Raw genomic sequence first — 16,003 nt, 5'->3', positions numbered from 1 at the left:
TTTTGTTTAGAAATCTCTGTTTTTCGACAAAATGTAATCTCGACTTGATTTTTCGTGAAACTGACCAAGAATGTTTAAATATTTACATTATACAGATTTACTCAAAACTTTGCAGTACAAAATACGCTTTTTCTATCAAGATATTGATAGATATAGATATTGAATACTAAAATGTTCAAAAAATATCGAAACTATAAAAGTAAATTACTACAATGTTCCAAAAATGCAGTATTTTGGAACAACTAATTTTATACTTTTATCTTTTTAGATGTTTTTAATAATTTTTTATTTTGATCTTTGTCTGAATTGTCACAGGAAAGAGAGAGGGAGAGATCTTATCATGTATCATGTATCATGTATCATGTATCATGTATCATGTATCATGTATCATGTATCATGTATCATGTATCATGTATCATGTATCATGTATCGTTTATCATGTGGATAAAAGAAATAATGATTTTTTTAATTTTCCGGAGGTTGGTGTTCCAAAAATAATTTCCTTTAAAATATAGAAAATTTACTAAGATTATGATTTTAAAAAGAAACGTAAAATAAAAATAATTTTAATGTTTGAGGATAAAAAAAAGTTTAGAAAGGGGAAAAAAGGAAATTGATATTTTTTGACACTTATCAACCATAGATTTTCTCCAGTCATTTCACACTCAATTCCGCTTAGTTCAACTCAATTTTATTTATTTCAATCTTATAGAAGAGCTCTCTCTCTATCTCTCTCTCTCTCAAAAACTCTCTTTGTAAATATAATATCTAGGTTTAACGCTTGTTATTCTAACATTTTCATTGTTAAACTATTTTTTGTTCTCTTTTCTCTCTTCTTGTTTTTATTTAAAAACCTCTGTGTTTTTCCATCTCATCATTCAAACTTTTCTTAAATTTTTGTTACTTCTCACCTTTAATCTCAATATTTTGTCAATATCTTTTCTTTATTTTCTCTCTTTTCTAGTTGTTCTTTTCATTATCTGCAGTCCTACTTTGTTCTTCTTTCTCTGTCTTACAGTTAATTTTAGTTTCTTTGTTCTTACTTTGATATTTTTAAAAATTCTAGCTTTATCTTTCTATATTTAATTTTCTTTGCTTTTCCTCTTATCCCATAGTTCTTTAATCTTACAATAAATTAAATGAGATTATTAAAAAATAAATATTTTACATTAAAAATTATATTTAAATATAAATCATTATTTGAGCAAAAAAGGACATTTTGTACAAATTCATAATATCTCTAGATTCTAGAATAAAATGAACAAAACTATAAAAATGTTTAAAGTAAATAAAATTTTAACCTTGAAGCTCTTTGGCACATTATAGGAATATCATGTTTAAATATATGTAGATTGGCTTCTGACGCATTTTACGCATAAATGAATTTGCCATTTTGAGTGAGGGGGGGGCGAATGGTGAATTAATTCCGAAAATGTGCGGGAAGTTATGGGGGGGGGCGCTAGGTTAAAACGAACAACTTTTACGGAGTTGATTCTGCAAAATTTTGACGTATTTTGCACTGGATTGTGTTGCAAATATTGTGCAAGTAAACAGAAGTATTTTGAACGAAACTCCGGTAATTGATCAATAAAGAAATAAAAACGCAAAAAAAGGTTTTAAAAAAAGGAACTTTGGAAAAATATGAATTAATAACTTTATAAACTAAATCTGAAGAATAATCGGAGTAAAATCACAATCAGAGCAGGTTGATAAACTTTCATCGCAGGATGAATTGTTCTCCAGGTTCAGTTTTGAACTGGATCGGACTGACCGATGGTTCTCCAGGACCTGAATACAATGATGCTGACCGTTAACGGTGACCACTGAGCTACAGCTACAACTGGAGACTCCTGAGCTCTCTTGTGAACTAGTTTGTGAAGTTGTAGAGCCAGCTCTCCGTCCTCTAACCTCATCCTTACTCCGGGGTAGCTCGTCCTTACTATCCCCTCCTATGTTTAATATGTCCCGGAGAAAAGTAGTTGCTCGTCTAGCGTAGAAACTTTCCGTCTGTTGTACTCCACCTGGAGAACCTGGATCCGTCCTTGAACCTTGGGTTGGAGTAGAGGTTTTCTGAAGGAACACGGTAGAGATACGGTTACGTTCCAGGGAACGGGGTGGGGTATTTACACGTTCCATGGGAGGAGTTCCAAGGCGAGACGTTCCCATGTAGGGAATCCTGGTCCTAGCTCGTCCGTCCCGTCCTAGTTTGGATTCGGAGCTATAGTTTGCCAGGGAGATAAACCTGTCCCCGTGTCTAGTTCTAGACTCCAGGTTGGATAAAGATACATATTTCTTCTCACTCAAGGAACTTTCTTCATTCACATGTAGCTTTGTACTCGGCCCAATTGATATTGTAACTGCCCCTGAATGGTCGGTTTCTTGGTTTTGAACTAGCGAGTCTTGCGAGTCTACAGTGTCTATATCAGCTCGAATAGCCTGAAAGGAGCTGGTGATTTCAATGCCTCCGGTTTGTCCTGAAACAGAATAATTCATGATATTACCATGAAGCTGAGAATATGGTTTAAATTTTAACGTTAATTCGATAGATTTGGCAGGATTCCAGATTGTTTGAATTTACCAAGAATTGCAGAGATAGATTTGGTGTAAGAAAGACAGAAACCCCTAAAGACAAATGGTAGGCCTTGAAACACTGGCTTGAAATCAATATTTTTTATAATATTTCCCCGGTTAGATAGGATACCAATCGATAGATAGAATTGTTAGATAGATAGATAGATAGTTCCCACGGTTTTTAGTTTCAACACATTTACTCACACACACGTCATTGGTACAATACCACATACTCACAGACACACTACTAGCTTCGCTTGGGTTGAAAAGAAGTGTTTAAAACGTCTCAAGAAGTCTCGAAAAATAAAAAAAAATCCTGGCCGAAATTTATTATTTCCCACCCCCTTTCAACTAGTTGGTATATAAATAGATATTATTTCTTGGCTGCCCTTATTATACCATGTGTTATTGAGTCATTTTGTCCCAGCTATCCGGGATAAAATCACTTGAGCCTAGATGAAATATTCTTAGGGTTGAAAACAATGTTTAAAGAGTCGAAAAAAGTCGAGAAAAATAAAAAAGCAAGGCCGAAATATTTTATTTTCTAGTCCCTCTTCAACTAGTAGCACTCCTGTATGCCGAGTCCATTAGCGTCTGATCCAATCAGGGTTCAGTCATGAGTTTGGTGTCTATTCTGAACCAATAGAAATAGTATGGCGGTAATATCTATCTTTCTATCTATCTCATTATCCAATTAGAGTTAAATTCTTATATCGGCGCTATCAGTAAATGGAAATATTTACTTCTACTAAAACTATAGTGGTAGGTATATAGGTGGTTTTACTTCTTTGCTCGAGCAAATTTCCTCTTCATTTTTTATTATGTTGTCGCTTTCATCCAGAAAACATTAATCCAGATGTTGATTCTTAAAGTAGAACTTTTTTCTTGTTCTCATTTATCCTGAAACTTTTCACTAAACTCACAAAATCTTTCGCAAAAAATACGCAACTTAATTATTAAAATATGACAAATTGCAGTCCTGGATACTGTTGGAAAGATTTACTCTATTTCCCCTTATTAACAGAATTCAGCATGCTATAAGTAGTTTACAATGTTGGCGTCTGTATCCTGTCTCAGAAATCGGAAATAAGTTGGAAACTCTTCTTCCGATGGCATTCTTGTATCAAAATCCAAAATTTGCGAATTTTAATAATTAAGTTGCGTATTTTTTGCCAAAGATTTTGTGAGTTACGTTAACAGTTTCAGGATAAATGAGAATGTAATACGAAAAAAGTTCTACTTTTAGAATCAACATCTTGATTAATGTCACAAGCAAACGCTTTTCTGGATGAAAGCGACAACATAATAAAAAATGAAGAGGGAATTTGCTCTCAGCAAAGAAATAAAACCACCTATATACCTACTAGTTGAAGAGGGACTAGAAAATAAAATATTTCGGCCATGCTTTTTTTCTACTTTTTTCGGAATAAAAGTAGTTATGAACGTTATAGTTACACTTTCAAGCACACAGAAATGCATATTCGTAATAAAAACACACAATAAAGCGCATTGTAAACACACAAGTTTATTCGCACTAACGTTAGTTATCGAGTGCCGAAAATGTTTTAAGTGCATTAACACAAATGTTACTGCAATAACACAGATTATACAGAGTTTGAAAAAAATATTATTCAAAAAACACAAGTTGTATTGTCCAAACACACATGAAATTACACAAAAACAAAATAGAGGCGACAAAGAGACATTGAAATGAATGAACACACAGTAAAGTGAAAAAACACATTGGAATAGACTAACATACAGTAAAGTGAAAAAAAACACATTGGTATGGACTAACACACAGTAAAGTGAAGAATAAACACATATAAGAGTGGACACATATTGGGCACCCCCGTGTTAAAGTGTGAGATGAGTTTAAAGATCTAAAAAATTGTTTTCTTAGCTTTAAAAGGTTACTTATAGATGCATATCCGGTAGTGCATACATATATGTAAGATAAAAAGATGGGTTGGAATTTAGAAGTGACAAAAATATGGGTGAGTTTTAAGGATGGGATGATTTGGAGGCCAGAATTGAATTGATAAAATGGATATGAATGAGATGGAAGGGTGGGATGAATGAATTAATTGGTTAAAACTGGATTTATAAAATATTTGTGAAATTGTGGATGAGATATATATGATGGATGAGAAGGAACGAATGGATGAGATCTTAAGAATATTTCAATGAGATACGAAAGTAGAGTTTGAGAATGATAATTATCAAAGAATCAAGAACAAAAATATATCTGGATAGTATAGCAGGGTGATCTGTACAAACAAGAGTATAGACCAGTTTATAAAGACTCATAATAGACCTTTTACTATGTTAGTTTACAAAAATGTAGAATTCCTAGCAGTAAATTCTATTTATGCAAACAGTTTAACCTTTTAGATTCTTATCATTCGATTTGCCAAGGAATGTAAACACAAAACAATTTACAATACATAACATTTCTTTAGATATTGTTGGTATAATGAATCCTGAATGTCTAAAAACCTGAACAAGCCCTTCAGAATCCCTTTTTTACCTATTTTATCCAGGTCGAATAGACTGGAGGACCCAGCTGCGCTGAGACAAGCTAAAACAAGCTGACCGTTGACAAGCCTCGCATCACCGCTCCTTATCAAGGATAGAACCAAGGGCGGGGAGGTGAGAGGGGGTAGGGAGGTAAACCCGGGCCCTGCAACTATCTCGGGGGTTGAGGTACGGGAGAACGCCCCTGAAAAATAATAAATGTTAAAATTTGATATTTCAAGCAACTCTTAGTCTATGCTTTTTCAAGCCTTGGTTCTAGATACAGATTTAAGTAAATAAAATTAAATGTCTTGAAAAATGTCCCAAAAAAAAGTTACCTGAATCGTAGTTAGAATCTGTTACAGAATTTGATGAACTAGAAACACGCTCATTCTCCTCCCCTCCTAGTCTCTCCTCTAAACGGAGACGCTCTGCTGCTTCAAGCTCTGGCTGCTCCTCCGTCGTGGTATCATGAGCAGCTTTTTCTGCCAGAGCAGCACGCTGCTCTTTTCTTTTTCTTCTTCGGGAGTTTAACCGCTTATCTAGCTGCAGATGCATGGTAGGAAGGCTGGTATTGAGCTGCTCATCTGCAGCTGCTCTTAGATCTATGCTGCTCTTAGTTTCTGCTTGATTTAGAAGCTTTCTTGAATCCAGCATTGGTTTCACAAACTCCCGTTCAAATCTTTCTATTTCGTACTCTGGGTTTAGGTGTGCTAAGTGGGGGTGCTCGATTTGCAGATTTTCTACTTTTCGCTTCTTCTCGCGTTTTTTGCTAAAATGGCGCGTTTTCTTAGGACTAGGAGATAGTTTAGGCAGGGTTTCACCCCGTCCGACTAATTTCTGAAGAACTTCGCCTTTACTTAGTTTGGGTAGGGTTTCTCCCCTAGTGGGTAGGGCGGGTAGGGGGCGGTTTGTCAGGGTATGCAGTGACTCCCCAATGCTGGTGAACTTGGGTAGGGAGTCGAACCGCGAAGAGAGGTGCTCCTTGGAACTCCATTTAGAGGGGGAGAAGTCGACGGAGTCGCTGGTTTGGAGGGACAGGGAGTAACTCCTAGTTGGCAGGCGACGGGGCTTGGAGTCTTTTCTTTTTGAATCTTCAGAACATCTAGAAAATAATGAATAAATAATAAGTAAATCAATTAATGAATGAATGAATAGATGAATGGAGGGATTAAGTTTCTAATGAATTTGGCATGATCTACTAATGAACATGTTCACGGTTAAACCATCAGTGGAGTGCTGTGTGGGGAGATTTGACCGAAAAACGTCAAAAATTAATTATGTTCTTAAAGAACTAAAAGCAGGATAGGTTGTAACGAGCTATCTCATAAAAATATAAATTTATTGAGATTGAAAATTCCAGAAATAGCGGGATATTATAATATATTATGGTTCAAGCATATCTGCTATTCACAGAACAATTTAACAAAAAGAAATTTGATAGCTTGACAAATTATAAAACAAAAGAAAAAAAAGAAAAAGACTTTTTACCTTGTAAAATTGTTCCCACCGAATCCATCAATTTGTTCCTCATCCCGCCGTTTAATCGCCAACAAGACGGGATCAGACTGAAGTTTAGGGGCGGTTCCCGCCGTGTCTCCCACTCCTAATATCCCCGCCTTACCCCGGCTGAATGAGCTAAATATTCTCAACCGCCCCCCGCCGCCGCCGTCACCCTTCTTTTCCTTCTTCATCCCTGGGTTCCAGGCCTAGATATAAATAACAATGAATAATTAAATACATTTTAAAAGGAACTAAAAACTTCCCTCAAAGAGTCAAATTTGCGGTTTATGCAAAATTACTGGCACAACTTTGTGACCTCGTAGCTCTTCTGGCTTGATTTTACGCCGAAGTATGAAAATAGAAAATTTGCAACATTTTGTTCTTCTCAATAACTCTTCAATAAGTAGAGAGATGATGGAAAACATATTAGTTATCAATCTGATTACTTTAGTTTAATGTAACCTAGTGACATTTGACTTTTTTGACTATTTGATTTTGCATAAATTTGACTAGAAAATGTCTAAGGTGTACGACATCAGGTTGCAAATATAAAACAGTTCAGAAATTAGAGTTTGAAGTGAGTAATCAGTTTCTTTGGATAAATAAAAACAACTTTCAGAATATTATGAAATATTTTAGATAAAATATTATTTAGCCTACTTTTATGTTTATAATTTATTCATATGATTCCGCACCAAAAATGTTTTATGTATTATAAAAAATAAAATGCATTTTGAACTAAATCCGAAAAAGAAATCAATTCGATCATAACAAAAATTTTGAAAAAGAATTTTTAATACATATAACAAAATTTTCAGTTTTAAATGTATTATTATTGAGACAGTTTCTATTCTATGTACATACGTCTATACAATATGCATGAATGTACTATGTACATTGTACAACTATGTGTATAGTTTATAGGATTATCTTTAGAAAAAACAAAAAATAATTTTCAGTTTTCAAACCAAAACAAGATCCTCCGCACCTTTACTTTGCTTAGCACTGGCATTATCAATATCTATAGGAAGGGATGGATCACTTACTCCGGGTCTAGGTATAATCAAGGAGAATATCAGAGCTAGAACCGTTCTACTATCATGGAAGGAGATGGAAATACTGAGTAGGAATAATAATACTTGGAATGGATAATTATGGGGGCTGGTAGTAGGTTACTACAAAAGGAATACTTCATACTATGTGTATAATTATTTAATACTATCAGAGAATTAAATAATAAAATGTTACAAGACCTTCCTAATATGAAACTTGATAGAAAATCAAATAATAAACAAAACTGGAATCTAATACAATGAAATCTAAATACAAATGTCGTCTATAAACTGAAAACAAGGAAACAAAACATGTAGTATAATAATCATTAAACCTTTAACTATTATTAATGCATACTTATCCAGTTCAGTCATTTAGATTTTTCCACCTACGCTGTTAAACTTGTTTAAGTGGTGTAACCTAACCTAAAATTACACCAATTTTCTTCCCTTCATGAAACTTAATTACTCTGATTTTGAATCTATCTCTTTTACCTTTTTCCTTGTGTACATTTCTTTTTAGTGTTGTCGAGGCAAGATTAAAACTGGGAGCACCATGTACATAAATATGTACATATTATTTCTCTTTTTAAATCTAGCCGTTCTACATTTTAATCGCTTGAGAATTCAATCTGCCATTTTTTTCTTAAGACCGCCATTTTAAATCGGCCATCTTTAATTTTCCAACTCTGTAAATTCAAAATTAAGACTTGTAACATTTACATAGAAATCTCTGACGAAGGTTTGGATTAAAACCTGTTCAAACATCGTCTTCTGTTTACGGACAAGGTTTGATCTGATCATTACGTCCATTATATTTACAGATTATGAATAATATTCCTATAAAGACATGGACAGATAGATTAGGAAACAGACACACTGGGACAGAAGGTTAAAGTGAAGAAGACACTGGAAGGATGGATGCTGGAAGGATGGAAGGATATGGAAGAATAAAGGGTATAGGAGGATGGATGCTGGAAGGATGGATGCTGGAAGAAGGAAGTATAAATGAGAAGGAAACCAACTCAAATATGGTGTTTGATTGGGCCTCAGGGAGATCACAGTTAGTGAGATAGATAGACAGATAAATTTGTAGATTTGTTCCTGTATTAAAACATGGACTTTTATTTAACAATTGATAAATGAACATGTTTATTGATAGATAGATATATAGATAGATAGATTAATGTCTGTAGTGATAGAAAGATATTAGATGGATAATACCATTATCAAGGGTGATAAAAATCAGAAGCCTGTTCTGTTAAATTAAATCATTTTGTTGCGGTTTCTGCCATACAAATACTTAATCATAAGATTGAAATAGATATATTACCGATTGATGGATATTTTGCTGGTTTAACAGTTAAAATAGACATTTAACATTAAATTGGTTTTATCTGCTATGCAGTATGTCCCAAAAAACATTGACGTTTTTTAAGTGGCAACTTTGGTATTGTTTTAACACAATTATAATTGTATTCAGTTGTATTTTTGTACGTTTTTCTGTTTTATTTTATGATTTTTCTATATTTTCAATGTCTTTTTACTTTGAAAAAGATGTTGATCAATTTAGTGAATCAATTGATTCTATATTCTGATAGAATTGCCCCACCCTGTATCCTCCCATAACTGTCGGAATAAAGTCATAGCTCCTATAAACGTCAAAACCTTCAAGGCCAAAATCCGAGAAATAATTTGATTATTTTCCAAACCTAATATTTTGGTAAAAATCAATTAGCGGAAGTGTGCTGATATTTGGAATTGATGACTTCAACGTATATTTTGGTTTGAAGGAGTGGATGGGGGCGTTATGCAGAAATATAGAAGGAGGTTTAAAGGGTGAGGATGGGGGCACATCCAGTAGCAAAAAGACGTAGTGGGTTAAATAAAAAAGTTTTTTTTTCTTCATTTAAAACAATGAATAACAATTGCATCTTTAAAAAACAGCCAGAATACTGCATTTCTTAGATTTTCTTAGATTAGCAGAAACCAATAACAGATTTAATATTTCATGTTTATATAATTTTATAAATCGATGTTAAACCGCAGTATGGTTTGCTCAGAGAAAAAATACAAAATTAAAAATGACTGTTGTAGTGGTCAGGCGTGGGGAAATAAACTGTTTGACACAGAGAACTTTACCAAATATACAGTGAGACCTATAAAACTGTGGAATAGGAAGACGACTTAGGGACTTTATTTTAATAGTCCAATGAGCATAAAACATAGCAAGTGCAGTGTTTACAGACCCATTTCACTTGAAAAATGATTTTTAAGCTCCTGGTAAAACTATTTGCTTTATAAATGCACAGAAGATTGCTTAAATGTCGTCTTCCTATTCCACAGTTTTATTGATATTTATTTCCAATCAGAGACAAAAAAACAAGTTTTGTAAAATCCAACATTAACAATCATTTAATAAAGTCTTGAATATAATCATGTTTTTAGAATTAGATTAGTTTATGTTGCACACCCTGTATGGTTTACGTAAAACTCCAAAGACTGTAGATTTACATTTGACCAGTTTATCTTTTTAATGAAGCATAAAAAACTTGAATAAACAATTTATAAATTTCTCGTAAATAATTTCTATATATTTCTCGTAAATAATTTTTATTTATTTCTCGTAAATCATTTTTATATATTTCTCGTAAATCATTTTTATATATTTCTCGTAAATAATTTTTATATTCGAATAAGACTTAAGAGGAGAAAACAAGTTGAATTGTTTTGTTTTGATTATTCTTCATATAAAGGATTTTGATGTTCTTGATTTTCTTAATAATTTTGCTTGCAAGAGAGATTAATAAAACTAGAATTTTCAGTAAAGACCCACGAACAACAACAAAAAGTTGGTGCATGGTTTTAAAAATAATTTAACTAAATCAGATCTTATCGCGTGCGTATCTGTTCACCACTCCGTGCTCTGGACACTACTGACACTGACGCGCGCCGTGCGTTATTCTAACCTGTGTCGAAGTTTTTTAAAGATATTGTTACTCCGGTATATATTTAATATATAGTCTAATAACTAGGGCGTACACAGGGGGGGCAAAGGGGCAGTGCCCCCTCAAGACCTGTGAAGGGCAGGCGTAGCCCTCCCCCCTAGAACTCAGAGCTATCATACTTTTAACATCTGAAACTGAAGAGTGAAGAACATAAAAAATTAGTTTGCTGTTTGTTTTCTGCTAGTTTTGTTTGAAGAAGAGATAAAGTAGTACTTGTAAGGTAATTGGACTGTATGTGTACCTTTAAAGTATCTAAGAAGCCGAATGATTTGGATTTACAGTTCAAATTTTGCCCCCCACCCCCAAGGCTCTCCTAGGGGGGGGGGGTAAAAAAACATTTGGCACCCCCTACATTTATTTCTGTTGTGTACGCCCTTGTCTAATAAACATTTGCACCTTGTTCAACTGTACATAATTAATAAAAGTCTTAATAGTCATACCTTTAGACAAATCTTCAGACCAAATTTTAAATTGAAAAAGAAGAAATTTTTTCTAAAATTAAGTTTTAAAAATCTTGTTTTGACTTTCTGGTCAAAACAATAAATGTTTTGGGAGTAACGAGAGAAAAATGTCTGCCGGAGATATGACCCCCCCCCCCCCTCCTCAAAAAGGTTAAGCCCCCTGGACAAATTCTGTTTACGCCCATGATGTTAAAATTAAAAATCGACAGATACATAGATTTTACACCAATACATAAATGAATAGATATGTAAACAGCTAAATAGATGAATTATGTCGGACCAAATGTAAAATTGCAATGTTTTTACGAAACCGCGGATTTATAAAAGATAAAATCAAGTTAAAAGTTATAGATATACAAAATAGATAATAATTAGATAAATAAATAGATAAAAATGTAAACAGTAAAAATATAGATAGATAGATAAATAATTACATGAATAGAAAAATAGTTTTATAGATAGTTAAATCGATAGAAAACTAGATTAAAAATACTTCATGCTGTTAAGCCTGCAATGAAAGTATGAAATGCAGGCTAAAAAATGTTTAAAATGTTAAACTCGTGAAACATTGTTGTACTAGTCATCTTGTCCAGATAGACAGATAGACAGATAGTTAGACTCATAGAAATAAAGATATAAAAAGATAGACAAATAGACAGATACACAGATACACAGATAGACAAATAGACAAATAGTCAGATAGTCAGATAGACAGATAGACAGATAGACAGATAGACAGATAGACACAGATACACAGATAGACAGATAGACAGATAGACAGATAGACAGATAGACAGATAGACAGATAGACAGATAGACAGATAGACAGATAGACAGATAGACAGATAGACAGATGGATAGATAGACAGACAATTAAGTAATCTAACAATCCTTTTCATGTCTAGTACTAATTAACTTAACTATAAAAATGAACGCTTGAAAAAATGCATTTAACAAATTACAAGTTTACAATAAAAACTGTTGTAGAAAGAAGGACAATGTTATATACAAGGGGTGAAGGGGGTGGACGGGAAATCAAATAAATATAATTTGTTAAAGTTGAGGCATGATTATTGACTATTTGTCAATTATTGTTTTCGTAAGGGTCATATTAAAGGAATTGAGTTTTTGTCACAATTTTAAATTTTCTATTTCTATATCTTTGCAGCTTAAAGGTGTAAAGCTATGATTTTTTAAACTTAGATTATTTAATCTGACAGAAATTATAGTTTGAAATATTAAAGGTCTACATCATCAAGTTGCAAAGATAAAGGGATTATTAAATATGAGTTTATGACAAAGACTCAATTTCTTAAAGTAAATTTTATGTTGGATTAAAATATTAAAGTATGTTTTCAACCATATTTAAAGATCTATTAAGAAGAAGAAATAGTTTTTAATTTCTAATATAAAAGGTTATGTGTATAGTTATTATTGTTACAAATCTTAAAGTTTAACCAACTTAATAACAATGTTTTTCCATTAAAGACGGCCAATGTTGGCTTGGCAAATCCCGTCATTAAAGTGTTAGTTTAAAGAATATATCTATGTAAAATTATGGACTTTAATGATAAATATATATCTATCTATCTATTTAAGTTAATAAAACATTTGAATATGTTGATTAGAATACCCTACCTACTAGTTTTCAAAATCCGATTTCTTTTTCGTTTTTGTTGATAAAATTACACATTTTCTTTAAGGGATGTCCGTATTTTTGAAAATGTAAACTGAATTTTCTTTAAGCGCTATTAGACTTCTGATATTTTAATCCATCAGTTTCGTAACATCAATATAAACTACAACTTTAAAATATCGATGGTTACTAGGAAGATAAAAAGGTTAGAAGATTAGAGTGTGTGACGTGTGTTATAGTTTCATGTAATGTAATGGTAGCATTGAAATTTTAGTCAATGCTTTTAGAAATTGTGTTCAAAAAACTTCAATGAATGAAAATAAGCCGGTTAACAACTTCGAACATTATTTTGAATTGATAAACATTGTTTTATTTACAGACTCCATAAATAAATCCTGTCACGTGTTGACTAAAGTCCACGAACTAAAACTGCTTTTGTCAACTTAAACCAGAACTAAACGAGGTATAACACAAATTCTAACTGTTTGTTTTTAAACAATAACAGTCCAACATAGAAGAGACGGATCATGAAAACAATATTTTAGCCGTCGCCCCCCCCCCTACCTCCTCACTTTTATCCTTTTCATATATTTAAATTAATTAGATCTTATTGAAATAATTGAAAAGATTGGTTTACCTTTTCCCATTAATCTCCCTTTAAGGGGATTTGGTGTACCATCCCGTTTTGCCTTGTGTACTGTACAGCTTGCTCTAGCTGATTAAAGGTTGGGTCTGTACTTAAAATGAACCAGAGTGTACAGTGTCTTAGCAATATGATGCAATGATGCAATGATGATGCAATGAAATTAAAAAGTGGGGGGGAGATGGGGCTGGGAGGTAGGGATGTTAACGTTTTCATTTTTCAGAAAAACGATCGTTTCGTTATGAAAACGACGACGAAATCTTCTCACCTAAATATAAAATAGTAGATCTAGAATAAAAGTAGGATTGAGTAATCTCAGATGTTGCGCCCCAGGACATATTTGATTGTCACACGACAGTTCACCAGCCACAAACAGACAACAGATGGGGACACAGACACACACATAGATAGATAGACATATAGACAAGAAAATAGATAGACAGGTGGATCGACAGATAGATAGAAACAACATGAGATATTAAAAAGATTACTGCATTAGACAACATTAGATAAACAGTTGACAACATTAGATAAACAGTTGACAACATTGAACAAACGGTAGACAACATTAGACAGACAGTTGACACCATATTTGATTAATAGTAGACACCATTATAACAACATTAGACAAACAATTGACAATATTAGACACATAGTTGACAATATTAGAGAAACAGTTGACAACATTACTCATTAGACAGCCTCAAAACAGTTGACAGTATAAGACACCAGCCAATGATTAAAAACAAATGTCAACAGACAGAATGCCAAACAGACATGCGTATAAATAAACAGACATACAGACTTGTATAGGTAAACAGACATACAGACACTTGTATAGGTAAATAGACAAACAGACACTTGTATAGGTAAACAGACATACAGACACTTGTATAGGTAAACAGACACTGTACAGGTAAACACACAAACAGATAATGAAGGAAAATATACTTAATCATAAACAAACAACTTACAAATTGCAAGAACCGTTTAACTATTTAAATACCGTCATAAAACCAGACCGGGAGATAATTAACGTTAAAAATGAGACAATTCATCAAGATGGCCACTAGGTACACTGACCAGTCTAATCAGGCCAAAAAAGGTTGATAAAAGAAAAAATGTTCTAATACTAAATCTAAATATTTTTGAGATAAGATATTGATAACTTGAAATCTTGAGCTAGACAACTAAAATCATAGCTAGACAACTATACCCTGAGCTAGACAACTAAACTCTGAGCTAGAAAACTAAACCCTGAGCTAGACAACTATACCCTGAGCTAGACAACTAAACCCTGAGCTAGACAACTAAACCCTGAGCTAGACAACTAAACCCTGAACTAGACAACTAAACCCTGAGCTAGACAACTGAACCCTGAGCTAGACAACTAAACCCTGAGCTAGAAAACTAAACCCTGAGCTAGACAACTAAACCCTGAGCTAGACAACTAAACCCTGAGCTAGACAACTAAACCCTGAGCTAAACAACTAAACCCTGAGCTAGAAATCTAAACCCTGACCTAGACAACTAAACAGTGAGCTAAACAACTAAAACATACAGGTTGATTTTTAATTTACATCTGAAGAGAGCACATATGGACCGAACTAATGAAATGACAGTGTATAAGCCTGAAGACGGGACGGATGAAAATGACATGTATTATGTTTGATGAAGATTAAAGAAATAATCAACTAAATTGGTGAAATCCATTCCATTGACCCTACCACTAATTCTCTGACCTGGCCTAAAGGCGTAAACTTAGATAATTTAGAGTCCAATTTAAAATCGCAAATTTCTGTGAAAAAACGTTATTTTTCCCAATTTTACCAAATTCATGGTTTTATCCTAATTTATGGTGAACAGGATATAAATTTTGAACAAATCAATCTCTAGGAATTTTCACAGTTCAATTAGCAAATTTTAAGATTCAAATTAAAAAAAAAGTTTTACAGTGAATCATGAGCTACCACACCTACAACAAAACAGAAAAAAATATTTTGAAAATACCGTAGGATCAATAAATAATAAATTTAGAATTGAAGAATGAAGAAACCGTTCTATATAAATGATTGATGAATGAACTATTCTTGAAGATCCAGATCTTTTAATAGCAGATCAAAAACAGTTTAAGTAAAAGATCATAAATAGATCTTGAAGAAACAGATCTCTTAATAGCAGATCAAAAACAGTTTAAGTAAAAGATCATAAATAGATCTTGAAGAAACAGATCTTTTAATAGCAGGTCAAAAACAGTTTTTGAAGTAAAAAATCATAAATAGATCTTGAAGAAACAGAGTTGAAAACTTTAGAATGGTGGACATCAGGATTAATGCTTAATACGTTTCTTTTCTTAATATCCAGTTTAAATATTGCTTGTTCTCCACATGAATTTAAACTCCAGAAAAGTTAACAGATCGGGATTAAGGATATCACATTCTAAAGTTTTCAGCTCAGATCTCTTAATATTAGCAGATCAAAAACAGTTTAAGTAAAAGATCATAAATAGATCTTGAAGATACAGATCTTTTAATAGCAGATCAAAAACAGTTTTTGAAGTAAAAGATCATAAATATATCTTGAAGAAACAGATCTTTCGTATCAGATCATAA

The 16,003-nt window shown here is 32.9% G+C and overlaps 1 protein-coding gene across 3 annotated transcripts; it reads right to left on the bottom strand.

Annotated features, from left to right (window-relative positions):
* Positions 1-1,162: 1,162 nt before the first annotated feature.
* LOC111701627 (uncharacterized) lies at positions 1,163-13,491 on the bottom strand. Of its 3 annotated transcripts, none has more exons than XM_023472998.1 (5): positions 13,386-13,491; positions 6,580-6,797; positions 5,427-6,193; positions 5,102-5,293; positions 1,163-2,474 (listed from the first exon to the last, which is right to left on the bottom strand). In XM_023472998.1, the coding sequence occupies exons 2-5, from the start codon at positions 6,780-6,782 to the stop codon at positions 1,663-1,665; spliced, it is 1,974 nt and encodes a 657-aa protein (XP_023328766.1). In that variant the 5' UTR covers positions 6,783-6,797; positions 13,386-13,491; the 3' UTR covers positions 1,163-1,662. The 3 variants fall into 3 exon arrangements, with proteins under 3 accessions (XP_023328766.1, XP_023328765.1, XP_023328764.1); XM_023472997.1 differs by lacking the exon at positions 13,386-13,491 and adding an exon at positions 8,139-8,792; XM_023472996.1 differs by lacking the exon at positions 13,386-13,491 and adding an exon at positions 7,580-7,715.
* Positions 13,492-16,003: the final 2,512 nt, after the last annotated feature.

The sequence above is a fragment of the Eurytemora carolleeae genome, unplaced genomic scaffold, assembly GCF_000591075.1.
Source record: "Eurytemora carolleeae unplaced genomic scaffold, Eaff_2.0 scaffold233, whole genome shotgun sequence".
In the NCBI taxonomy this organism is placed as follows: domain Eukaryota; kingdom Metazoa; phylum Arthropoda; class Copepoda; order Calanoida; family Temoridae; genus Eurytemora; species Eurytemora carolleeae.
The sequence above is the reverse complement of the archived record's forward strand: the minus strand, read 5'-3'. Positions and strand labels throughout refer to the sequence as shown.